This window comes from Perca fluviatilis, chromosome 23 (assembly GCF_010015445.1).
Source record: "Perca fluviatilis chromosome 23, GENO_Pfluv_1.0, whole genome shotgun sequence".
NCBI lineage: Eukaryota > Metazoa > Chordata > Actinopteri > Perciformes > Percidae > Perca > Perca fluviatilis.
The window spans coordinates 103,282-122,500 of record NC_053134.1 but is presented as its reverse complement, the minus strand read 5'-3'; the positions used below and the strand labels follow the sequence as shown (position 1 = coordinate 122,500).

General features: G+C 45.8%; 2 protein-coding genes across 7 annotated transcripts in view; both read right to left on the bottom strand.

The window, feature by feature from the left end:
- Positions 1 to 2,751, bottom strand: part of irf5 (interferon regulatory factor 5) — a 12,397-nt gene extending 9,646 nt beyond the window's left edge. The window contains exons 1-2 of one of the 2 annotated variants that reach the window (XM_039791473.1): positions 2,378 to 2,751; positions 1 to 288 (exon numbers count right to left, since the gene is read on the bottom strand). The exon at positions 1 to 288 is cut by the window's left edge and continues 188 nt beyond it. The gene's annotated coding sequence lies outside the window, so the exon portion shown is untranslated. The remainder of the gene's footprint in view (positions 289 to 2,377) is intronic. The other variant, XM_039791472.1, reaches the window with a different exon arrangement.
- A 7,535-nt stretch (positions 2,752 to 10,286) lies between these two features.
- The window catches only part of LOC120553492 (cadherin-related family member 5), a 36,197-nt gene continuing 27,264 nt past the window's right edge, over positions 10,287 to 19,219 (bottom strand). For 2 of the 5 annotated variants that reach the window (XM_039791976.1, XM_039791977.1), the window contains exons 9-16: positions 15,936 to 16,100; positions 13,446 to 13,536; positions 13,184 to 13,290; positions 12,916 to 13,116; positions 12,714 to 12,836; positions 12,496 to 12,574; positions 11,887 to 12,089; positions 10,287 to 11,072 (exon numbers count right to left, since the gene is read on the bottom strand). In XM_039791976.1, coding sequence (XP_039647910.1) covers positions 10,698 to 11,072; positions 11,887 to 12,089; positions 12,496 to 12,574; positions 12,714 to 12,836; positions 12,916 to 13,116; positions 13,184 to 13,290; positions 13,446 to 13,536; positions 15,936 to 16,100 — 1,344 coding nt within the window. In that variant the 3' untranslated portion in view covers positions 10,287 to 10,697. Of the gene's footprint in view, positions 11,073 to 11,206; positions 11,328 to 11,850; positions 12,090 to 12,495; positions 12,575 to 12,713; positions 12,837 to 12,915; positions 13,117 to 13,183; positions 13,291 to 13,445; positions 13,537 to 15,935; positions 16,101 to 19,219 lie in introns of those variants that run through there. The other 3 variants (XM_039791978.1, XM_039791979.1, XM_039791980.1) reach the window with 3 other exon arrangements.

Here is a 19,219-nt window from a genome sequence, read left to right as displayed (position 1 = left end):
GGGTAGGGTAAACTGGGAGGGCAGGGGACACTGGGAGGGTAGGGGACACTGGGTACACTGGGAGGGTACGGGACACTGGGTACACTGGGAGGGAAGGGGACACTGGTAGGGTAGGGGACACTGGGAGGGGTAGGTTAGGGGACACTGGGAGGGGAGGAGTACACTGGGTAAACTGGGAGGGTAGGGGACACTGAGAGGGGAGGGTTACACTGGGTAAACTGGGAGGGTAGGGGACACTGGGATGGGCAGGTTAGGGGACACTGGGAGACCTGGATGAGGCGTGGTTACCTTAAAGTGAGTAGTAAAGATGTATTTATTTAGTACAGTTATTGTAGTAAAGATATTTACAGATATGTGTGGAGAGAGATGTGTAACAGGTCATGTGAAAAAATTAGGACACCCATGCTAAAGTTGACTAAAAAGAGGAATAAAAATATCATCTTTTGGAAATTGATCTTAAAAGGACAATTCCGGCGCCTAGGGGTAAGAACCTAGGGGGTTCTTACCAGATGTGTCCCCACTCTGTCGTTATCTGGGACATGTTTTCATGCTAATCGAATGTGTTTGTAGCTTGGAACATGCTAGCGTGGACCGCTGATTAGCTTACAACGCTAGTATATGGGGCACAGGGACACTCAAATTAAATCGCTATTTAATACCACTAAAAGGCTCAAAATATCACCACACCTTAACGTTAGCATAATGAGGGTCCCTAAATGTTAACTGAAGCATTGAGAATGTTGTGAGTGTACAGATAGTTTATTGAAAAGAGATTATAAAGACAGTCACGTTCATGTTTACATGCGGGAGCCATCTTGGAAACCAGTCACGACTAGCCGAACGCCGTGCAACCTGGAATCTCCCATGGTCCGATGTTGCCGGAAGAAAGCACTGAGCGCATAAGAGAAGCACTCAACGCCACAACAGACTAGCTAGTGCTTCCACAGGATATACACTAAAGAGATGGCGGATTATTCAACCGAATTTCAAAACATCGACAACGAACCCTTTCAGTTTGATAGACATCCTTATCTTTTCGAGCCGGAATATACTGACGAAGAGCTATGGGAGCTCAGTGAAAGGGCAACGAGAGAGAGCGAGAGAGCTACCGGTAGTCAATGCAGCAACACAGCCTCGTACTTCGGGAAACTGGTGTAGAGCCCTGCAAGCCCGTCGGGGCCCGTTGTGCCCATCTTAGTAGCGGGTGACTTGTTTGCGTGTGTAGCAGAGACACCTCCTGTATTTTAAGGAAGAACATTTATTTATTTACGAAACATTATTCATTCACTAAGAAAATTGGTGTCCTTAAAGGATGTTTTTTTTTATTAAGGCATTAAGATCAATTTGCAGAGGAAGTATGTGTATGTATATATATATATATATATATATATATATATATATATATAGATAGATAGATAGATAGATAGATAGATAGATAGATAGATTATTGTCTCAGACATCAGTTACACTCAGCAGAGATCTGTGTCTAAATAATAGCGAGCATGAAGAAGACCAGGAGACGCAGCTGAAAGCTCTGAGAGCAACATGTGAACATGAAGAAGACCAGGAGACGCAGCTGAAAGCTCTGAGAGCAACATGTGAACATGAAGAAGACCAGGAGACGCAGCTGAAAGCTCTGAGAGCAACATGTGAACATGAAGAAGACCAGGAGACGAGCTGAAAGCTCTTGAGAGCAACATGTGAACATGAAGAAGACCAGGAGACGCAGCTGAAAGCTCTGAGAGCAACATGTGAACATGAAGAAGACCAGGAGACGCAGCTGAAAGCTCTGACAGAGTTCCTCATGTTTGATTTCTGACGTTCAACATGTTTCTGTTCCTGAAAAGTTTTGGGAAGTCACCGAGTCCCTAACCCCGAGTCACAGTCATGGGATCAGAACCGGGGTCAGATTAAACTGGGTCACATTAAACCGGGTCAGAAGTATTCAGAAAAGTACTAATACCACTCTGAAAAATACTCTGTTACAGTCAAATTTCTGCATTGAAAATGTTACTTAAGTACCTCTACGTGTGTGTGTGTGTGTGTGTGTGTGTGTGTGTGTGTGTGTGTGTGTGTGTGTGTGTGTGTGTGTGTGTGTGTGTGTGTGTGTGTGTCTATGTGTCTCTCTGTGTGTGTCTGTATGTCTCTATGTGTCTCTCTGTGTGTGTCTCTATGTTTCTGTGTGTGTGTGTGTGTGTGTGTGTGTGTCTGTCTGTCTCTGTGTGTGTGTGTGTATGTGTCACTCTGTGTGTGTGTCTCTCTGTATGTCTCTGTCTGTGTGTGTCTCTGTGTGTGTGTGTGTGTGTGTGTGTCACTCTGTGTGTGTGTGTCTCTGTGTGTGTCTGTGTGTGTGTGTTCATTGTAATAATGGACTCACCTAGTCCCGGTGTTCCGGTGTCCTGGTCAGACTCTCCGTGAGTCGTTAAACAGCCGCGCGCGGAACTGTAATCCGCTGCAGCGTCAGAGTGACGTCAACAAACAAACAAACAAATAAAAGAAAACGCCGCGCGGACACAAACAAGCTGCTGACAGAGACATGAAGCGACTGCAGATCAGGATCAATGTGACACAATGAGAACTACTGCTTCCTGTCAGACAGACAAATAAAAGCATCAGGCGCTGCTGAATGGAAAAATAAAAGTCCTGCTTTTTATTGAATATCTTTATCAGCAACAGCACACACAAAACATAACCAGCGCGTGTCTCTCTGTAGGTTACAACATACAGTATATTTATAATATATTGTATTGTAACATTTAGAAATCCTTTTAAACATTCAGAGACCTGTCCAGTGCTTTATTGTGAAGGTAGTTTCCGGTGTGGTGTTCTGACAGAGAGGCTTTTTATAGAAGTAGTTCCTCCCTTCCTTCCGCTCTGAAACCTGGGCTCTGAAACACGGAAACCAGCAAGGCTGTTTCATTTTCAGGAAAAAAAGACTCAAATCTGAACAACTTCCAACCTTAAAAACTAACTAACTAAATAAATAAATAACTGACTAACTAACTGACTAGCTAACTAACAGACTAACTAACTAACAGACTAACAAGGTATTTCTGACTGAGCAGTAACTTCCAACAGTCTGAAACTTTGAATAAATATAAATAAATGTAGAAACACTTCAGAGTAAAGATCATACACTGAATGAAAGAAAATATATGTAAATTTGTATCTCTGATGTAAAGTAATATAATAATACATTATATGTAAATATAGTTACAGAGTACATGTACTTATAAGTACATGTAAGTACATGTACTCCAGTACTGTACTTGAGTCCAAATGTTGAGGTACTTGTACTTTACTTGAGTCTTTTCTTTTCATGTCACTTTCTACATCTACTCCGCTACATTCATCTGTTACAGCTTTAGTTACTAGTTACTTTAGTTACTAGTTACTTTAGTTACTAGTTACATGTAGATTATAAATCTGATGTTTGATTCTAAAGTAAACTAGCCGACAATATAACGGCTACAAGTCACGCTGAGATGATGAGACCATTAAACACACAACTCTGTGTGTATGTGTGTGTGTCTGTTTTTAATAACAAACTAAATCTCTGTCACAGATTATATTATTTATATTATTGTAACCGAGCGTTTCTTAATTGTCTAAACTCACTGTTTGACTCTAAAATGAAGACACGGGCTTCCAATGCCGGAACCAAGACGGCACTGCACGTCTCACTTTATTTCTCAAACTCAACACACCCCAAAACAACCAACCTCCGAAAGTACAAAGCTTTCTTCACTTCCGTTTTCCCCCTTCAAAATAAAAGCTCATGTTTACTTCAACTTCCTACTAAGTTTCAACTGAGAGGTTAGCCTACATAATAAAATCTCTTACATACCTCCCCTCCTCCGAAAAGAAACGTCCCCGTTTCAAACCAGTAATAGTCATAATATGAAGAACAAAAATAAACAGCATAAACCCCATAACCATAGAAGAAAATAAAAATAAAGACAAACCCCAACTGTAACAACAGTATGCAAATTTCTCACCTACAGAGTCAACATGGACAAATACTAACGATAGGTGACAAAGTCCATGAAACGAACTGGTGGTCTCACAGTCCGTCCAAAGCGAGACATAGTCTGTCGTGGCTCACTGGGGCCCGTATCCTGAACAGTCTCTGTGCCCCCAGCGCCCAGTGGCTTCCCAGGCTCACAGTCCCCATCCTGCAACCCCCGGCCAACAGCAAGGGAGCATGAGAAGGAGAGGAAGTTGGGAGGTCGAGAGATGGAGCAGTCGGCACAAGTCCAACAGTGTAGGGTTTAAGCCTATCATAATGAACAACCTGCTCTCGTCCATGGGGGCACAAAGGACTGCCAATCCGGTAAGTGAGCCCAGGTTCCCCCTGAGAGCCCATGACAGCCAGGACTCTGTAGGGGCCCCTCCAGTGGGGAGCAAGCTTCCTGCGGTCCTCAGTGGGGTCATGCAGCCACACCAGATCACCCACTGCATACGACTGGTGACGGGCAGCTCTGTCATAATACAGCTTTTGAATTTCATGGGCGTCGGCACCACGCTGCCTGGCATTGCCAAATGCCGTCTCCAGCCTCCCCACCAGGGAAGTCACAAAGTCAGCATGAGAGGAATGAAGATCTGAGCTCCCTGTCTGAGAGGGCACCAAAACATCCACCGGAACACGAGCCTCCCGCCCATGAGTTAAGTAATAGGGGGTGAAATTGGTGCAGGTGTGAACAGATGTGTTATAGGCGAAAGCCACCTGTTTCAGATAATCATCCCATTCACCTCCACAGGCGAGCAATAATTTGGCCAGCTGATCTAGGAGAGTCCGGTTGAAGCGTTCAACCATTCCATCTGATTTGGGATTGTAGGGCGTTGTCCGCGTCTTTTTAATTCCCAAAAGTTGACATATTCGCCGCACAATCTCGGCCTCAAACTGCCGACCTTGGTCACTGTGGATGACCTCAGGAATGCCATGCACCAGCACATAATCCTCAAACAAACACTGGGCCACAGATTGTGCTGTCTGATTTGGGAGGGCATACAGGTTCACAAACTTCGTAAAGTAGTCCTCCACTACTAAAACATACCTGTTGCCCTTGGAAGTCACTGTTAGCTTAAGAATGTCAGTTGCCACTCTCTGGAATGGCCGAGTCAACTGGAGACGCCCCATTGGTGCTCGGTGCTTAGGCACAGGCGCCCTGCGAGTCTGGCATGGAACGCACTGCTCACACCACTGTCGAATGTCTTTCAGCATTGAAGGCCAGTAACAGATACGCCTCGCCCGCTCCCACACTCGTTCCACAGAGAAATGTGCTGCCGCAGGACCCCCATGAAGATGTTGCAGCACCTCAGAGATGAGTGGGGGAGGCACAACCACTTGACATTGAAAATTCCCTGTGAGGGATGAAGTCACAGTTCGGCAGAGCAGTCCATTCACAACTGAGAGACGAGGATATTCAGTCCATAATTTCCGGAGCCATTGAGAGCTGCCTCTTAGGTGCCCCCGAGGCGGACGAGCCCTCCCCAGAGTAATCCAGTCCAACACTGTCCCAATATCTGTGTCGGCCTGCTGCAGTTCTCTCATGCCCATCCCATCATGTGACAGAGCATGCATAACAGACTGGTCATCTGCGTCACCATCCCTTCCCACAGGCTGCTCCTCCGTGAGAAGATCAGATGGAACCAGGACAGTTGAGGACATGGGGTCCTTGTCCGGCACACTTAGCTCTTTGTCCGAGCCTATGGCATTCACCTGACTGGCAGCTGCTGGAAAGGTATCGTTTTTCATACGAAACTTAGGGTCGGGAGGCCGCCAGGAGAGCGAATCGGCATTAGTGTGCTTTAGTCCATCTTTGTGTGTTATGACCCAGTTAAACGGATCCAGTTCCAGTATCCACCTCGCCCTTTTTCCTGTGGGGTCTTTGTCAATAGACATGCCACGGAGGCCAAGAAGCGGCTTATGATCAGTGATTATGGTGAATGCGGCTGATCCAATGTAATGGCTGAACTGGCGTACAGCCCACAGTACGGCCCACAGTTCCCTGTCAAATGTGGACCAACGCCTTTCAGCGGGTGAGAGAGACTGACTGGCATACACCACCACTCTCTCCAGTCTCTCGGTCCTGAGCCAGCACAGCCCCCACTGCTTCCAAGGAGGCGTCAGTATAAACTTTGAAGGGGACATTGAAGTCAGGCATGGTGACCACTGGGGCAGATGAGAGCACCCCTTTCAGGTACTCAAAGGCCGCATCACAATCAGAAGTCCAGTGGAAAGGCATGTCTTTGCAAGTTAGGCGGTGCAGGGGTGCTGCATGTTGGGCAAAGCTCTCAACAAAACGTCTATAGTAAGAACACAGGCCCAAAAACGCCCTCACCTCAGTGGGGTTTCGTGGTGTAGGCCAGGTCCTGACCTTGGAAGTGTTACGAGGGTCTGGCTGCAGGCTATGACGAGACACAATGTGCCCCAGAAACACTACATGGTCTCGAGCCAGATGACATTTTTTTGGATTAAGTTTGAGGCCCGCCGCCTGAATCCTGGAGAAAACTTCACGCAAACTGGAGAGGTGCTGCTCAAAGGTGGGGCTGTATATCAGAACATCATCCAGGTACACCATAAACACCTGCCATGGCAGCCCTCTAAGTACCAGCTCCATCATGCGCTGGAACGTAGCGGGTGAGTTGGTGAGGCCCATAGGCATTGATCGCCACTGATACAGGCCCCTGCCAGTCGTGAAGGCTGTCTTTTCCCGGTCCTCTTCAGCGACCTCAACCTGCCAGTAGCCATTTGAAAAATCTAAGGTGCTAAACCAGAGGGAGCCCGCTAATGCATCTAAGGTATCATCCACCCTTGGGAGGGGATGAGAGTCTTTCACAGTTATACTGTTCAAGCGACGATAGTCGATGCAAAACCTCCACTCACCATTTTTCTTCTTTACAAGAACGACTGGCAATGCCCAGGGGCTGCAGCTCTCCTCAATTACCCCATCAGCTAACAGGGCGGTCACTTGTCTGTCTATCTCCTCCCTCTTATCTGGCGAGGTCCGGTAGGCACGCTGTCGCAGAGGAGGGTGATCACTCGTTTTGATGTGATGTTTGATAAGCTTGCACTTGCCAATCACTCCCGTGGATGTGCTGAATATCTCCTTATGCTCTTCCAACAATGCATTCAGCTGCGCTTTCTGCTGCTGACTGGCCGGGGACTCCTGCAGCGACAGAAGCGGCCCAGCGGCTGGAACAGTAGAAATTGTATCGGCTTGTGTCTGTGGGAGCGACACAAGCTCCGACTCATCCACAGAAAAAAACTTACCCAGGTGCATGCCCTCTCTCAATATGATATCCTGATTAGTAGGGTTCAACACACGAGCTGTAGTAATCCCGTTCCTCACTGAGGTCACTGTGTGGGCCACCACACATTCACTTTTATTCTGAGGATTAGGCTCTAGGTAGCCCACAAAGTCAGGGGGTTGGCCTGGGCCAACTGAGGAGACATTTACAGGCACCAGCATCTCGCTGAGTGGAGGCAATGTCCTGGCAGTGGCAATGGAAACATTACAACATTCAGGAATCAAGTCTTTGCTGCTTAACAGTGGAATGGTAGTGTCCCATAACAGCAGCCTGCCACGAGCAAAGTCCAAGAGTGCATGGTTGGCTATAAGAAAGTCCAGGCCCAACAGTGCTGCTTGTGTAGACCCCCTAAGTACATGGAACACATGCTGCCAGGATTCGTTACCTAGGTGTAGAGTGGCGGTTATGGTGCCCAGCGTGTCCAGCATCTGACCGTTCACAGCACGCGCAGCAATAAAATCAGCATTGAGGGGACGTTTGCAAAGAGCTGGAACTGACATGCGAAAGTCTGCACTGATGTAGGAATCTGTCGAGCCTGAATCCACCAGTATGTTCATTTCAGTCCCTTCTATGTTGCCCCTCACATATGAGGTACGCTGCAGTCCTGGGGTGTCTTTACTAGGTCCATTACAAGTGGAAGAGATATATTTTTCTTCCACCAAGTGGCCCATGGGTTCTGTAGCTGGTGTTTGGGCCACAACACCGCCTACAATTCTTTTCCCCGACTGGCTGGCTGGGTATTCCCCTTTTGGGGGAGAGGAAACGCGCCTCCACGCCGCCTCCCGGTGTGTCATCGTTAAATGGGGGCATGGCAGGTCTCCGGTCCGGCCATTTGGAGAGGGGGCTCGGTTCACCGCAGGACACCTGATAACTCCCTTTTCCCCCGGGACTCCTCTCTGCTCTACGTTCACGCCAGCCCCGGTTAGGGGAACGCCTCTCTGTTCACTCTGTGAGCTACCGTGACTGACAGCCCTGTCCCCCACAGTCACACTGACATCGATACATGCGCCCCTGGGGAAGGGCTTTCCATTCATTCTTCCAGCCATTGGATCTCAGTAGGTTATTTTCCTCCGCCATGCGTCTCATTTCGATTCTCATTTCTTTCATGTCCCCTGTAAGGCGGTCCATAGCTCGATACAAGCCTCCATCGGATATGGAGTGCACCGTCGCTGCTGTGCTATTCCCAGAAGGGGCTTGGCGTGTATATGTGTTAGTATAGTCCATCCTCAATGTCTCTCTGGCTATCTCACATCGGCCGGCGATCGTCAGGGCTTCATCCAAATCAGTAGCTCCCTGCTCATGACATTTAGCTCTCAGGGCTGGGTCGAGTCCAGCCAGAAACCTGCGGAACTTTTCCTCTTTCTGAGCTATTTCACCATTGCCTGGGAATGCTTCACGCACCAACTTGCTGATATCTGCTGCATAAACTTCCAAACTCTCCCCTGGAGCACGGAGGCGCGCAGAGAGGTTTGCTCTGAAACAGTCCAGAAAATGTCTTTGTCCAAACGCCTCTTGTAGTTTATCCTTGACTGCAGAGTAGTCTGACTGCACGGCTGCTGGCAGGCTATCCCACAGGAGAAACGCAGCTTTTGTAAGACGTGTTGGTAAAATCCTAGCCAGTTCATAGTCATGGTCACGTTCGGTGCCTCCTACCAGCGCCTTCACAGCCACTTCATACTGCCGGGCCCAGCAGGGAAAACTTTCATTCACCTCTCCAGCGAAGTGTGGCGGGAGTTCAATCCTGACGTTGTTTGAGAAGGGCCCGTCCCCACGACGCTGTCGGCAGTCTAGCGGGTCTCCTTCAAACTTCCACATTGTGTTTTTTATTTTCTCTTACTACCCTCTCTAACTCACACGAAAAAAAACTTCGAGGTACAACGAGCGGAACTAATACTCGTGCTACTATACACTGTAAAAAGCTAAGCTAGCGCGGAGTTAGCAGTGGCTAACGCTACCTGACTTTAGTTGACAACTGCCTACCGATGTAGCTAGTAAACTTACGATAAGTGTCAATGGAGAAAAGATCCCACCGCTGCCACCAATGTAACCGAGCGTTTCTTAATTGTCTAAACTCACTGTTTGACTCTAAAATGAAGACACGGGCTTCCAATGCCGGAACCAAGACGGCACTGCACATCTCACTTTATTTCTCAAACTCAACATACCCCAAAACAACCAACCTCCGAAAGTACAAAGCTTTCTTCACTTCCGTTTTCCCCCTTCAAAATAAAAGCTCATGTTTACTTCAACTTCCTACTAAGTTTCAACTGAGAGGTTAGCCTACATAATAAAATCTCTTACATTATTATTATTATTATTATTATTATTATTATAATGTTTACAGAATAAAAACTAAACTTTCTCTTTAATCAGCGAGATTAAAAGATGTTTCCACCGCGGCCAGCGGGGGGCGCTCCTGCGTTACCTTCAGCCTGTCTGATCACTTCCTGTTGCAGCGGAGATGTTGACTGGTTCTCGTGTGAATGTCCTGCATAACATTTAGAGAGCAGTCAGATGTATTTGTTGCTGCTCTGTGATTGGCTGCAGAGAGCAGTCAGATGTATTTGTTGCTGCTCTGTGATTGGCTGCAGAAAGCAGTCAGATGTGTTTGTTGCTGCTCTGTGATTGGCTACAGAGAGCAGTCAGATGTGTTTGTTGCTGCTCTGTGATTGGCTGCAGAGAGCAGTCAGATGTGTTTGTTGCTGCTCTGTGATTGGCTGCAGAGAGCAGTCAGATGTGTTTGTTGCTGCTCTGTGATTGGCTGCAGAGAGCAGTCAGATGTGTTTGTTGCTACTCTGTGATTGGCTGCAGAGAGCAGTCAGATGTATTTTTTGCTGCTCTGTGATTGGCTATACGTGGGCGCTGATTGTGCTTCTAGAAGTTTTGAGATTCAATGGTATTTATTTCCTTCTTTAACAAAAACACTTATCATATCATGAGACATTTCTAAAAACTAAGAATGACATCACAAGTCATCAGTCAGTCTGACATTTATTTACTTTGTAAAGAAGATATGATGAAGTCATCGTCAGCGTTACCGTAGAAACAACATATTTAGCTCAATCATTGGTAGAATCATGAATAAGAAATATACATTCTAGGGATTTTAAAAATCACAATACATATGTGAATTAATTTCTTTTCCTTCCTAATGAACATCTTTGGACTCTCTGACATCATCATCTCAACTCTCTGACATCATCATCATCTCAACTCACTGACATCTTCATCTCAACTCTGACATCATCTCAACTCTCTGACATCATCAACTCAACTCTCTGACATCCTCATCTCAACTCTCTGACATCATCAACTCAACTCTCTGACATCATCATCATCTCAACTCTCTGACATCATCATCTCAACTCTCTGACATCATCATCTCAACTCTCGGGTGTTTCTGTGACAGGAAGTAGATCAGAGTGGAACCTGGACCCGCTGACGATGTCTGCTGATGATGATGTAGATGCTGCAGAAGGAAGCAGGGCTGATGAAGATGATGAAGATGAAGGAGGAAGCAGGGCTGATGATGATGAAGATGATGAAGATGCTGCAGGAGGAACAAGCAGAGCTGATGAAAATGAAGATGGAGGAGGAAGCAGGGCTGATGATGAAGATGATGAAGATGCTGCAGGAGGAGGAAGCAGAGCTGATGAAGATGAAGATGAAGATGGAGGAGGAAGCAAGGAAAGTCTCCGGGTGTAGACTCCCTGGCGGCCGTGGAAACTCTGTCTCTGATCTCGGAACGAAGACTCGTCCTTAGGGAAGACACAGTCACAGACACTTTATATATATATATATATATATATATATATATATCAACTCATATTTATTTAACTTATATATATTTAACTTATTTATTTATTTATTTTAAGGAATTGTAGAGATGATTAACTCCGCTTCTGAGATGCTCCCGGTGTGGTATGGTGCGTTGCCAGGGTTCTAAATTACTTTCATCTACCAGTCAAATGCTGGTAAAATATGCCAGTGGTAGATCTGCTTCACTCAGCAGCTTGAAAAACAAAGGTACTGATTGGCTGGTAAAGGTCATCTAATGATTGGCTGGTAAAGGTCATCTAATGATTGGCTGGTAAAGTTTAAATACCCACTAGCCATTTGGCTAGTTTTGAATCCTGCGTGTGGCAGAAGAAGGAACAATACCGCAGCTTTCTCGTTCTCTTGCCCGCGAGAATGCTTGTTGAATGATTTCATTTAAATGTGCTGTTGGCCGATCAGGAACAGAGTTGCTGCTGACTTGTGACTGGTGGCTGCCTTTGTCAGAAGAAGAAGAAGACAATGTCTGTGTACGAGAACGAGAGTTTGAAGCTTCCTGGAGGAGGAAGGAGTCTCTTGGGTGGCAGTAGAAGTGTTGATGAAACAACCAAACAACTATTTACTCGAGTCTTTGACTAATGTGATAACCACTAATAAAGGATCCAGGACAAACTGACTTCAGGCTAAAGCTGTAAACATTGAGCGCTGTCAGAGTCAGATGATCACCATCAGACTATGATCGCTAGTTTGAATGTTTCTAACCTGAGATCAGCTGAGTGAAGGAGTTTCAGTTCGTACCACGTTGGGATGTTTCCCGACGGCTGCGTGTTCGTGATCGTGTTCGTGTTCGTGTCTCTGTCGCCGCCGTCTCTTCAGCATCCGCAGCAGCAGACACAGAACAGCTGACAGAAACAAGAGCAGCATCGACGCTGCAATTCCTCCGGCCAGTCTGCGGTCCACATCTCCGAAATACTGCTGCTCCCTGAACGCACCGTCAGGCACTGCAGAGAGGAGAGTTCAAGTCAGTGAACGCACTAGTCTTCCAAACCCCCCCAGGATATGGGAGTCTACAGGTGTAGAGTGTGTTTACAGTAACACCTGAGTGTCTACAGGTGTAGAGTGTGTTTACAGTAACACCTGAGTGTCTACAGGTGTAGAGTGTGTTTACAGTAACACCTGAGTGTCTACAGGTGTAGAGTGTGTTTACAGTAACACCTGAGTGTCTACAGGTGTAGAGTGTGTTTACAGTAACACCTGAGTGTCTACAGGTGTAGAGTGTGTTTACAGTAACACCTGAGTGTCTACAGGTGTAGAGTATGTTTACAGTAACACCTGAGTGTCTACAGGTGTAGAGTTTGTTTACAGTAACACCTGAGTGACTACAGGTCGTCCTGCTGTTCTTCTCACCTGCTTGTCCTCTCTGCAGGACTTCAACGTCCACTGAAGCTGAAGCTTCTTCTCCTGACTCTTCGTCTCTGGCTACAACCTGCACGATGAACAGTCAGAATGTAGTAAATTAAGATAATAATACTGCAGTATGCTGTAGTACAGGAAATAAAGAGAGTGAATAAAGGAGCAGTATATAATAATGAAGGTTATACTGCAGTATTAGGATGTAGAGCCACCTGGAGGATGTGTCTGTCGAAGGCGTGCAGTTGGTCCGTCCTGGCGATCAGAACTCCCCCCTGGGTGATTTGGTACAGTCCAGATGAAGGCTGGATGGAGTAGTGGATGTTTGGATTCCGGCCCTGTGATTGGACGGCAGTAATGAGTGATGAGCAGGTGTCACACAAGTTATAATACAGGTGCAGCAGCAGGTGTCCTTACATTGGAGAAGTCTGTGTCTGTCGCCTGGATTAGTAACACCTGGTTCCCATAGGTGGAGACGATGGAGGCGGGGCTAGAGCTCTGCACGATGAACCCTTTAAAGGTGCTCGAGTTGAAGACCGGTGGGAACGCATTCGGAGCCAGAACTCGGACCAGAACCAGCGCCACGCTGTACTTCAGCCGGTCGTCCTCCTGACACACCTGCAGGAAGGGGGGGGTTCAGGGAGGGTCAATGTCATAAACTCTAAACAGGAAGTAAAGTTGTTACCATGATGCTGAGTGTGAAGTTTGTCTCCCGCCGTCGGTCGTTGACAGCTCGGGTTATTCTGATCTCACCGGTCCTGTTATTGATCTCAAACCTGCCCTGATCTGCACCTACACACACACACACACACACACATATATATATATACACACACACACACACACACACAGACATACACACGCACACAGACACAGACACAGTGGTCTGAGAGACAGTCAGTGGTCATGTGACATGTCTACATGTTGTGATGAAGGTGAACTCTGACCTGACAGGATGCTGTAGATCAGAGGAGTGTTGATTCCTCTGTCTCCATCCTCTGCTCTGATTGGTCCAGGAGAGAACTCCAGGACTGCATCCTGAGACACAAAACAGACGCTGTTTTGGTCTTCTTTTTTAACATGTAGTATTGTGTTTACCTGAGGCCCGTTCCAGAAAGCAGGTTTAGTGAAAACTCTGAGTTGGTTAACCCTGAGATGAGGGAAACTCTGGGTTTTCCGTTTCAGAAAGAGAGGTAACTTAACCCCGGAGTCAGTTACTATGGTAACTTAACCTCAGAGTCAGTTACTATGGTAACTGAGTCTATGAACCTAACCTGGTCGGGAGCAGGTTTTCTTCTCTCAGACTGAGAGAAATGGGGAAAAAACCTTGAGTTTCTCTCAGTCTCCTCCCTCTCAGAGGGAGGAGAAACTCATTTCCTCATTCATTCATTCAGTCTGTATCAGGCGCATTTTAATGCAGTTTGTTATTTGCATGAATAAAAAAACGTATTGGTTTATGTTAGGCAGACTATAAAATGTTTTTTTTCTCAAACATGTCATGTTAGGGGCGGCTGTGGCTAAGTGGTAGCGAGGTCGCCTGCCAATCAGAAGGTTGGTGGTTCGATCCCTGGCCCTGCAGTTCCATGCCGAGGTGTCCTTGGGCATTCACTGAACCCTGAGTTGCCCCCGATTCTGCGCCATTGGAGTGTAAATGTGTGTGAATGTTTATCTGATGAGCAGGTGGCACCTTGTCCAGCAGCCTTGGCCACAGTGTATGAATGTGTGTGAATGGTGAAAGATTCCTGTACTATGTTAAAGCGATTTGAATAGTCGTTAAAACTAGAAAAGTGCTATATAAAAACAGTCCATGTCCTTTTGTCGACGATCCCGTTGATGAAAAAGCTGTATGAATTCAGAGAGTTTACGTCGGGAGATGATACTGAGTCCCGAGTATAGATGTTTTTTCATTTCCACATAACTGATTTGAGAGGTATTTTTTATCACAGTCCATTAGATATGTACATACCTTATCTGTCCTCATATCACTAACATCAACCATCGTGGACAGGCTTTAACATCCCAGCAGATACTTTTTTTGCAAATGGCAGTTTTCTTTATAACAGCAGCAGATCATACTGTAATAGTAAAGCCACTGTATGTGTATCTGTGTGTGTATCTGTGTGTATTGGTGTGTATACGGATCATACTGTAATAGTAAAGCCACTGTATGTGTATCTGTGTGTGTGTATCTGTGTGTATTGGTGTGTATACGGATCATACTGTAATAGTAAAGCCACTGTATGTGTATCTGTGTGTGTGTATCTGTGTGTATTGGTGTGTATACGGATCATACTGTAATAGTAAAGCCACTGTATGTAGAGCCGTCAGAAAAGTGTGATCGCTCTGAAACGTTTTTTAAACGTGTTCCCTGGACACAAACCAGTGAGAGCCATAAAAAAGAAATAAATGATTATACTTATAGTTCTGTTAATGGTCATGGTGCTGCAGCCTCAGAATGGAATTAGTATAGTTTACTTTTTCGGCCGCAGGATTGCACCTGAATAAAATTATAGGTGTAGCCTACAATTCCATTTTTCACCAGTAGCCTAATATTATAAGTTAACTGTGATTAAATATGAAATGAATACACTGTTAATGCGTACGCATTGACTCGAGCAGCAATTTTCTCCCACACCAATTGAACCAACTCAAATCAGCTGTTCTGGAACCGAAAACTCTGAGTTTCCATCTCAGGGTAAATCAACTCAGAGATCAGGGTTAGACTCAGAGTTTGTTAAACCTTCTACCTGGAATGGGCCTCTGGTGTCTCTGTGTGATGTCACAGTGTTTACCTGGTGTCTCTGGGTGATGTTACAGTGTTTCCCTGGTGTGATGTCACAGTGTTTACCCGGTGTCTCTGTGTGATGTCACAGTGTTTATCTGGTGTCTCTGGGTGATGTCACAGTGTTTACCTGGTGTCTCTGTGTGATGTCACAGTGTTTACCTGGTGTCTCTGGGTGATGTTAGTGGTGTGTACCTGGTGTCTCTGTGTGATGTTGGTGGTGTGTAGGTGGTGTGTACCTGGTGTCTCTGTGTGATGTTGGTGGTGTGTAGGTGGTGTGTACCTGGTGTCTCTGTGTGATGTTGGTGGTGTGTAGGTGGTGTGTACCTGGTGTCTCTGTGTGATGTTGGTGGTGTGTAGGTGGTGTGTACCTGGTGTCTCTGGGTGATGTTAGTGGTGTGTACCTGGTGTCTCTGTGTGATGTTGGTGGTGTGTAGGTGGTGTGTAGAGTGTGGTCTAGACCTACTATCTGTAAAGTGTCTCGAGATAACTTATGTTATGATTTGATACTATAAATAAAATTGAATTGAAAAACTGAATTGTGTACCTGGTGTCTCTGGGTGATGTTAGTGGTGTGTACCTGGTGTCTGTGTGATGTTGGTGGTGTGTACCTGGTGTCTCTGTGTGATGTTGGTGGTGTGTAGGTGGTGTGTACCTGGTGTCTCTGGGTGATGTTAGTGGTGTAGGTGGGGTTCATGCAGACAGGAAGTCCAGGAGAGACAGGTGTGCAGGGCAGGAAGTGCGGATACAGATCGTCTCGGTCCTCGATGTTGACGATCAGAACAGCTGACGTGTTGAACTTCTCCACCGTGTTGGCTTCCTGTTTCACATCAACACACAAACTACACATCATCTTTACTTCCTGTTTCACGTCAACACACAAACTACACATCATCTTTACTTCCTGTTTCACGTCAACACACAAACTACACATCATCTTTACTTCCTGTTTCACGTCAACACACAAACTACACATCATCTTTACTTCCTGTTTCACGTCAACACACAAACTACACATCATCTTTACACTAATACAACTTAGACACACACACAGACACACACACACAAACACACACACACACACAGACACACACACACAGACGCCGCCAAGATGGCGCCAGTGTGTAAGGCAAGCCGTCTGTCAGCATCACGCTGCGCTCATCATCTGTTTGCTGCTATTTTAATTCTGTGTCTTTGCTGCCGGGATGTAACAAGCCTTCTCGTATATGATCGCCAAAGTTTGTTTGACATTCGAGCGTCATGCGAAGCTTTGGGGCTTTCTAGAGATAGTTTGGGAGAACAGGCTGGAAGCCTACCTCCATGGTTGCATAACATCCCAGACCACCTGCGCTGTGTGCCGTGGGAATTCCCAAAAAGCGCCACAGGAGACGAGGAAGGCGTGCTTGGAGTGCTTGCTTGGCCGTACCTGAGGTCTTCGGATGTGCCCGGATCCCTGTTTCCTTCTGCGCGGTGGGGATTTACGGTCGTCAGCGCTGGTGCTCGGAGGTCGCGTGTCTGCGATGGATCCGCCCGTCTTCCCCAGCCAGATTGCAGTAGGCGTTGTGCGCCCGTTGAGGCCCTCTCCAACCTGGAAAACTATGTCCCGTGGGCTGAACCCGGTGTCGGCAAGGAAATGTCGGCTTGACTGTCGACTTGGTGTGAGAACGGCTAATCTGCGCGCATTGCAACGAGCCCCAAAGCCAGACAGTTTGGATTTAACTCTTTGTATGGCATTGATTAATGCCAGATCAATGGCCAACAAAACTTTTATACTAAATGACTTTTTTACATCTCATAAATTGGATTTTATGCTGCTAACCGAGACTTGGCTTCATGTTGGTGAGTCTGCATCCTTCTCTGAACTTCTCCCTCCAAACTGTACATTTTTTAACACTCCACGGACTACTGGTAAAGGTGGAGGACTTGCCACTGTGTTTAAATCCACCTTCCAGTGTCGGCTGTCTGTATCTGTTAATTACTCAAGCTTTGAGCTGCAGTTATTTGAACTAAACGCCTCTTCTCCGATACTGTGTGCAGTTGTGTATCGCCCACCGAAATTCAACAAAGATTTTATGCAAGACTTTGCTGATTTTATAGCAGGTCTAAGGTTGAATTATGATCATTTTATAATCTGTGGTGATTTTAATTTACACGTGTGCTGTGAAAACAAACCCATGGTTAAAGACTTCTTAAATCTTCTAAACGCTTTTAATCTCACTCAGTCAGTGTCTGGCCCGACACATGAAAAGGGACATACATTAGATCTTGTGCTGTCTCATGGCTTGTGTGTTCATATAAACGAAATATGTAGTGCATGTATTTCGGACCACTTCCCTGTCTTGTTTACGATTACAGTTCCATGTTCTGTAATTAAGTCTCCTATTTCACAGTGCCGCCGTGTATTTAACAGTCAAACCCCGGCACAGTTCTCTGCTGTTTTTAAAGACTCTGTGCTTTATAAATTGGATGGAGGTGATGTTAATGGTGCTGATGGACTCATAACTCTTTTTAATTCAACCTGCACAAATATCTTAGACTCTGTAGCTCCTTTGAAGGCGAAACGCACTAAACCGCTTTCAGAGCCTTGGTTAAATGACATTACCCGAGCGATCAGACGTGCATGTCGGCAAGCTGAGAGAAGGTGGAAGAAAGATAAACTCAGAGTGTCTTATGGAATTTTACAGCAATATCTATCTGATTATCAAAGTGCTGTAAAATTGGCAAAATCTGATTATTTTTCTAAACTGGTTGCAAATAACCGTCACAAGCCACAAGTTCTGTTCAATATGTTTAACAATATTACAAATCCTCGCAAATCTTTTCCTGTTACACCTACACTGGACCTTTGTAATTCTTTTTTAGAATTTTTTGTTGAGAAGATCTCTGTTCTTCGATCTTTGTGTTCACATCCTGTGATCCTGATCCCTCTGCTCCTCCTGTATGCCTTGCGGTACTAGATCAGTTTGAGCCCATATCAATCCTATCCCTATCTGAGGTGGTCCATAAACTGCGGCCTACAAACTGTCCCTCAGATAGTATCCCCTCGTTTGATTAGAGAAGTCTTTGATACCGTTTGACCGTGTATTTTGTTATTGATAAATACTTGTCTTGTCTCGGGTCAGATTCCGTCCGCCTTTAAACATGCTTTTGTGCAACCGCTGCTAAAAAAGGAAAATCTTAATCCCGCTGTTCTTTCTAATTTCAGGCCCATTTCAAAACTGTCCTTCCTATCTAAAGTCTTGGAGAAAGTAGTTTCTATGCAGCTGCAAACTTTTTAATTAGTAATAATATTTATGAAAAGTCCGGCTTTAGATCCCGTCATAGCACTGAAACTGCATTGTTGAGAGTTTTTAATGATTTGATTTTAACTGTCGATTCAGGAGCCTCTGCTGTCTTAGTGCTTTTAGACCTTACTGCGGCCTTTGACACTGTGGACCACTCAATTCTCCTGGCACGTTTGGAGAGTTGTGTGGGAATCAAAGGTACTGCACTAAGGTGGTTTGAATCTTATCTAACTGACAGGAGCTTCTCTGTCCAACTCGGGGATTTTTTATCTGAAAAGGCTCCATTTACCTGCGGTGTCCCCCAAGGTTCCGTCTTAGGCCCCATTTTATTTTCTTTGTATATGCTGCCCCTGGCCTCCATTTTTGAAAGGCACGAGGTCTCCTTTCACTGTTATGCAGACGACACTCATATTTATATGCCCCTGAACGTAAAAAATCTCCAGCCCCTGTTTGATTGTATGAAAGACATTAAAACATGGATGAATTTAAACTTTCTAAATTTAAATGGAGACAAGACAGAGCTCATAGTATTTGGAAACCCTAAACCTCTTGATTTAAATTATCTTGGCCCCTTGGCTTCGAACAGTCGTTCAACTGTGAGGAGTCTTGGTGTTGTGTTAGATAGTGCATTTAAGCTTGATAAAAAAATATCCGC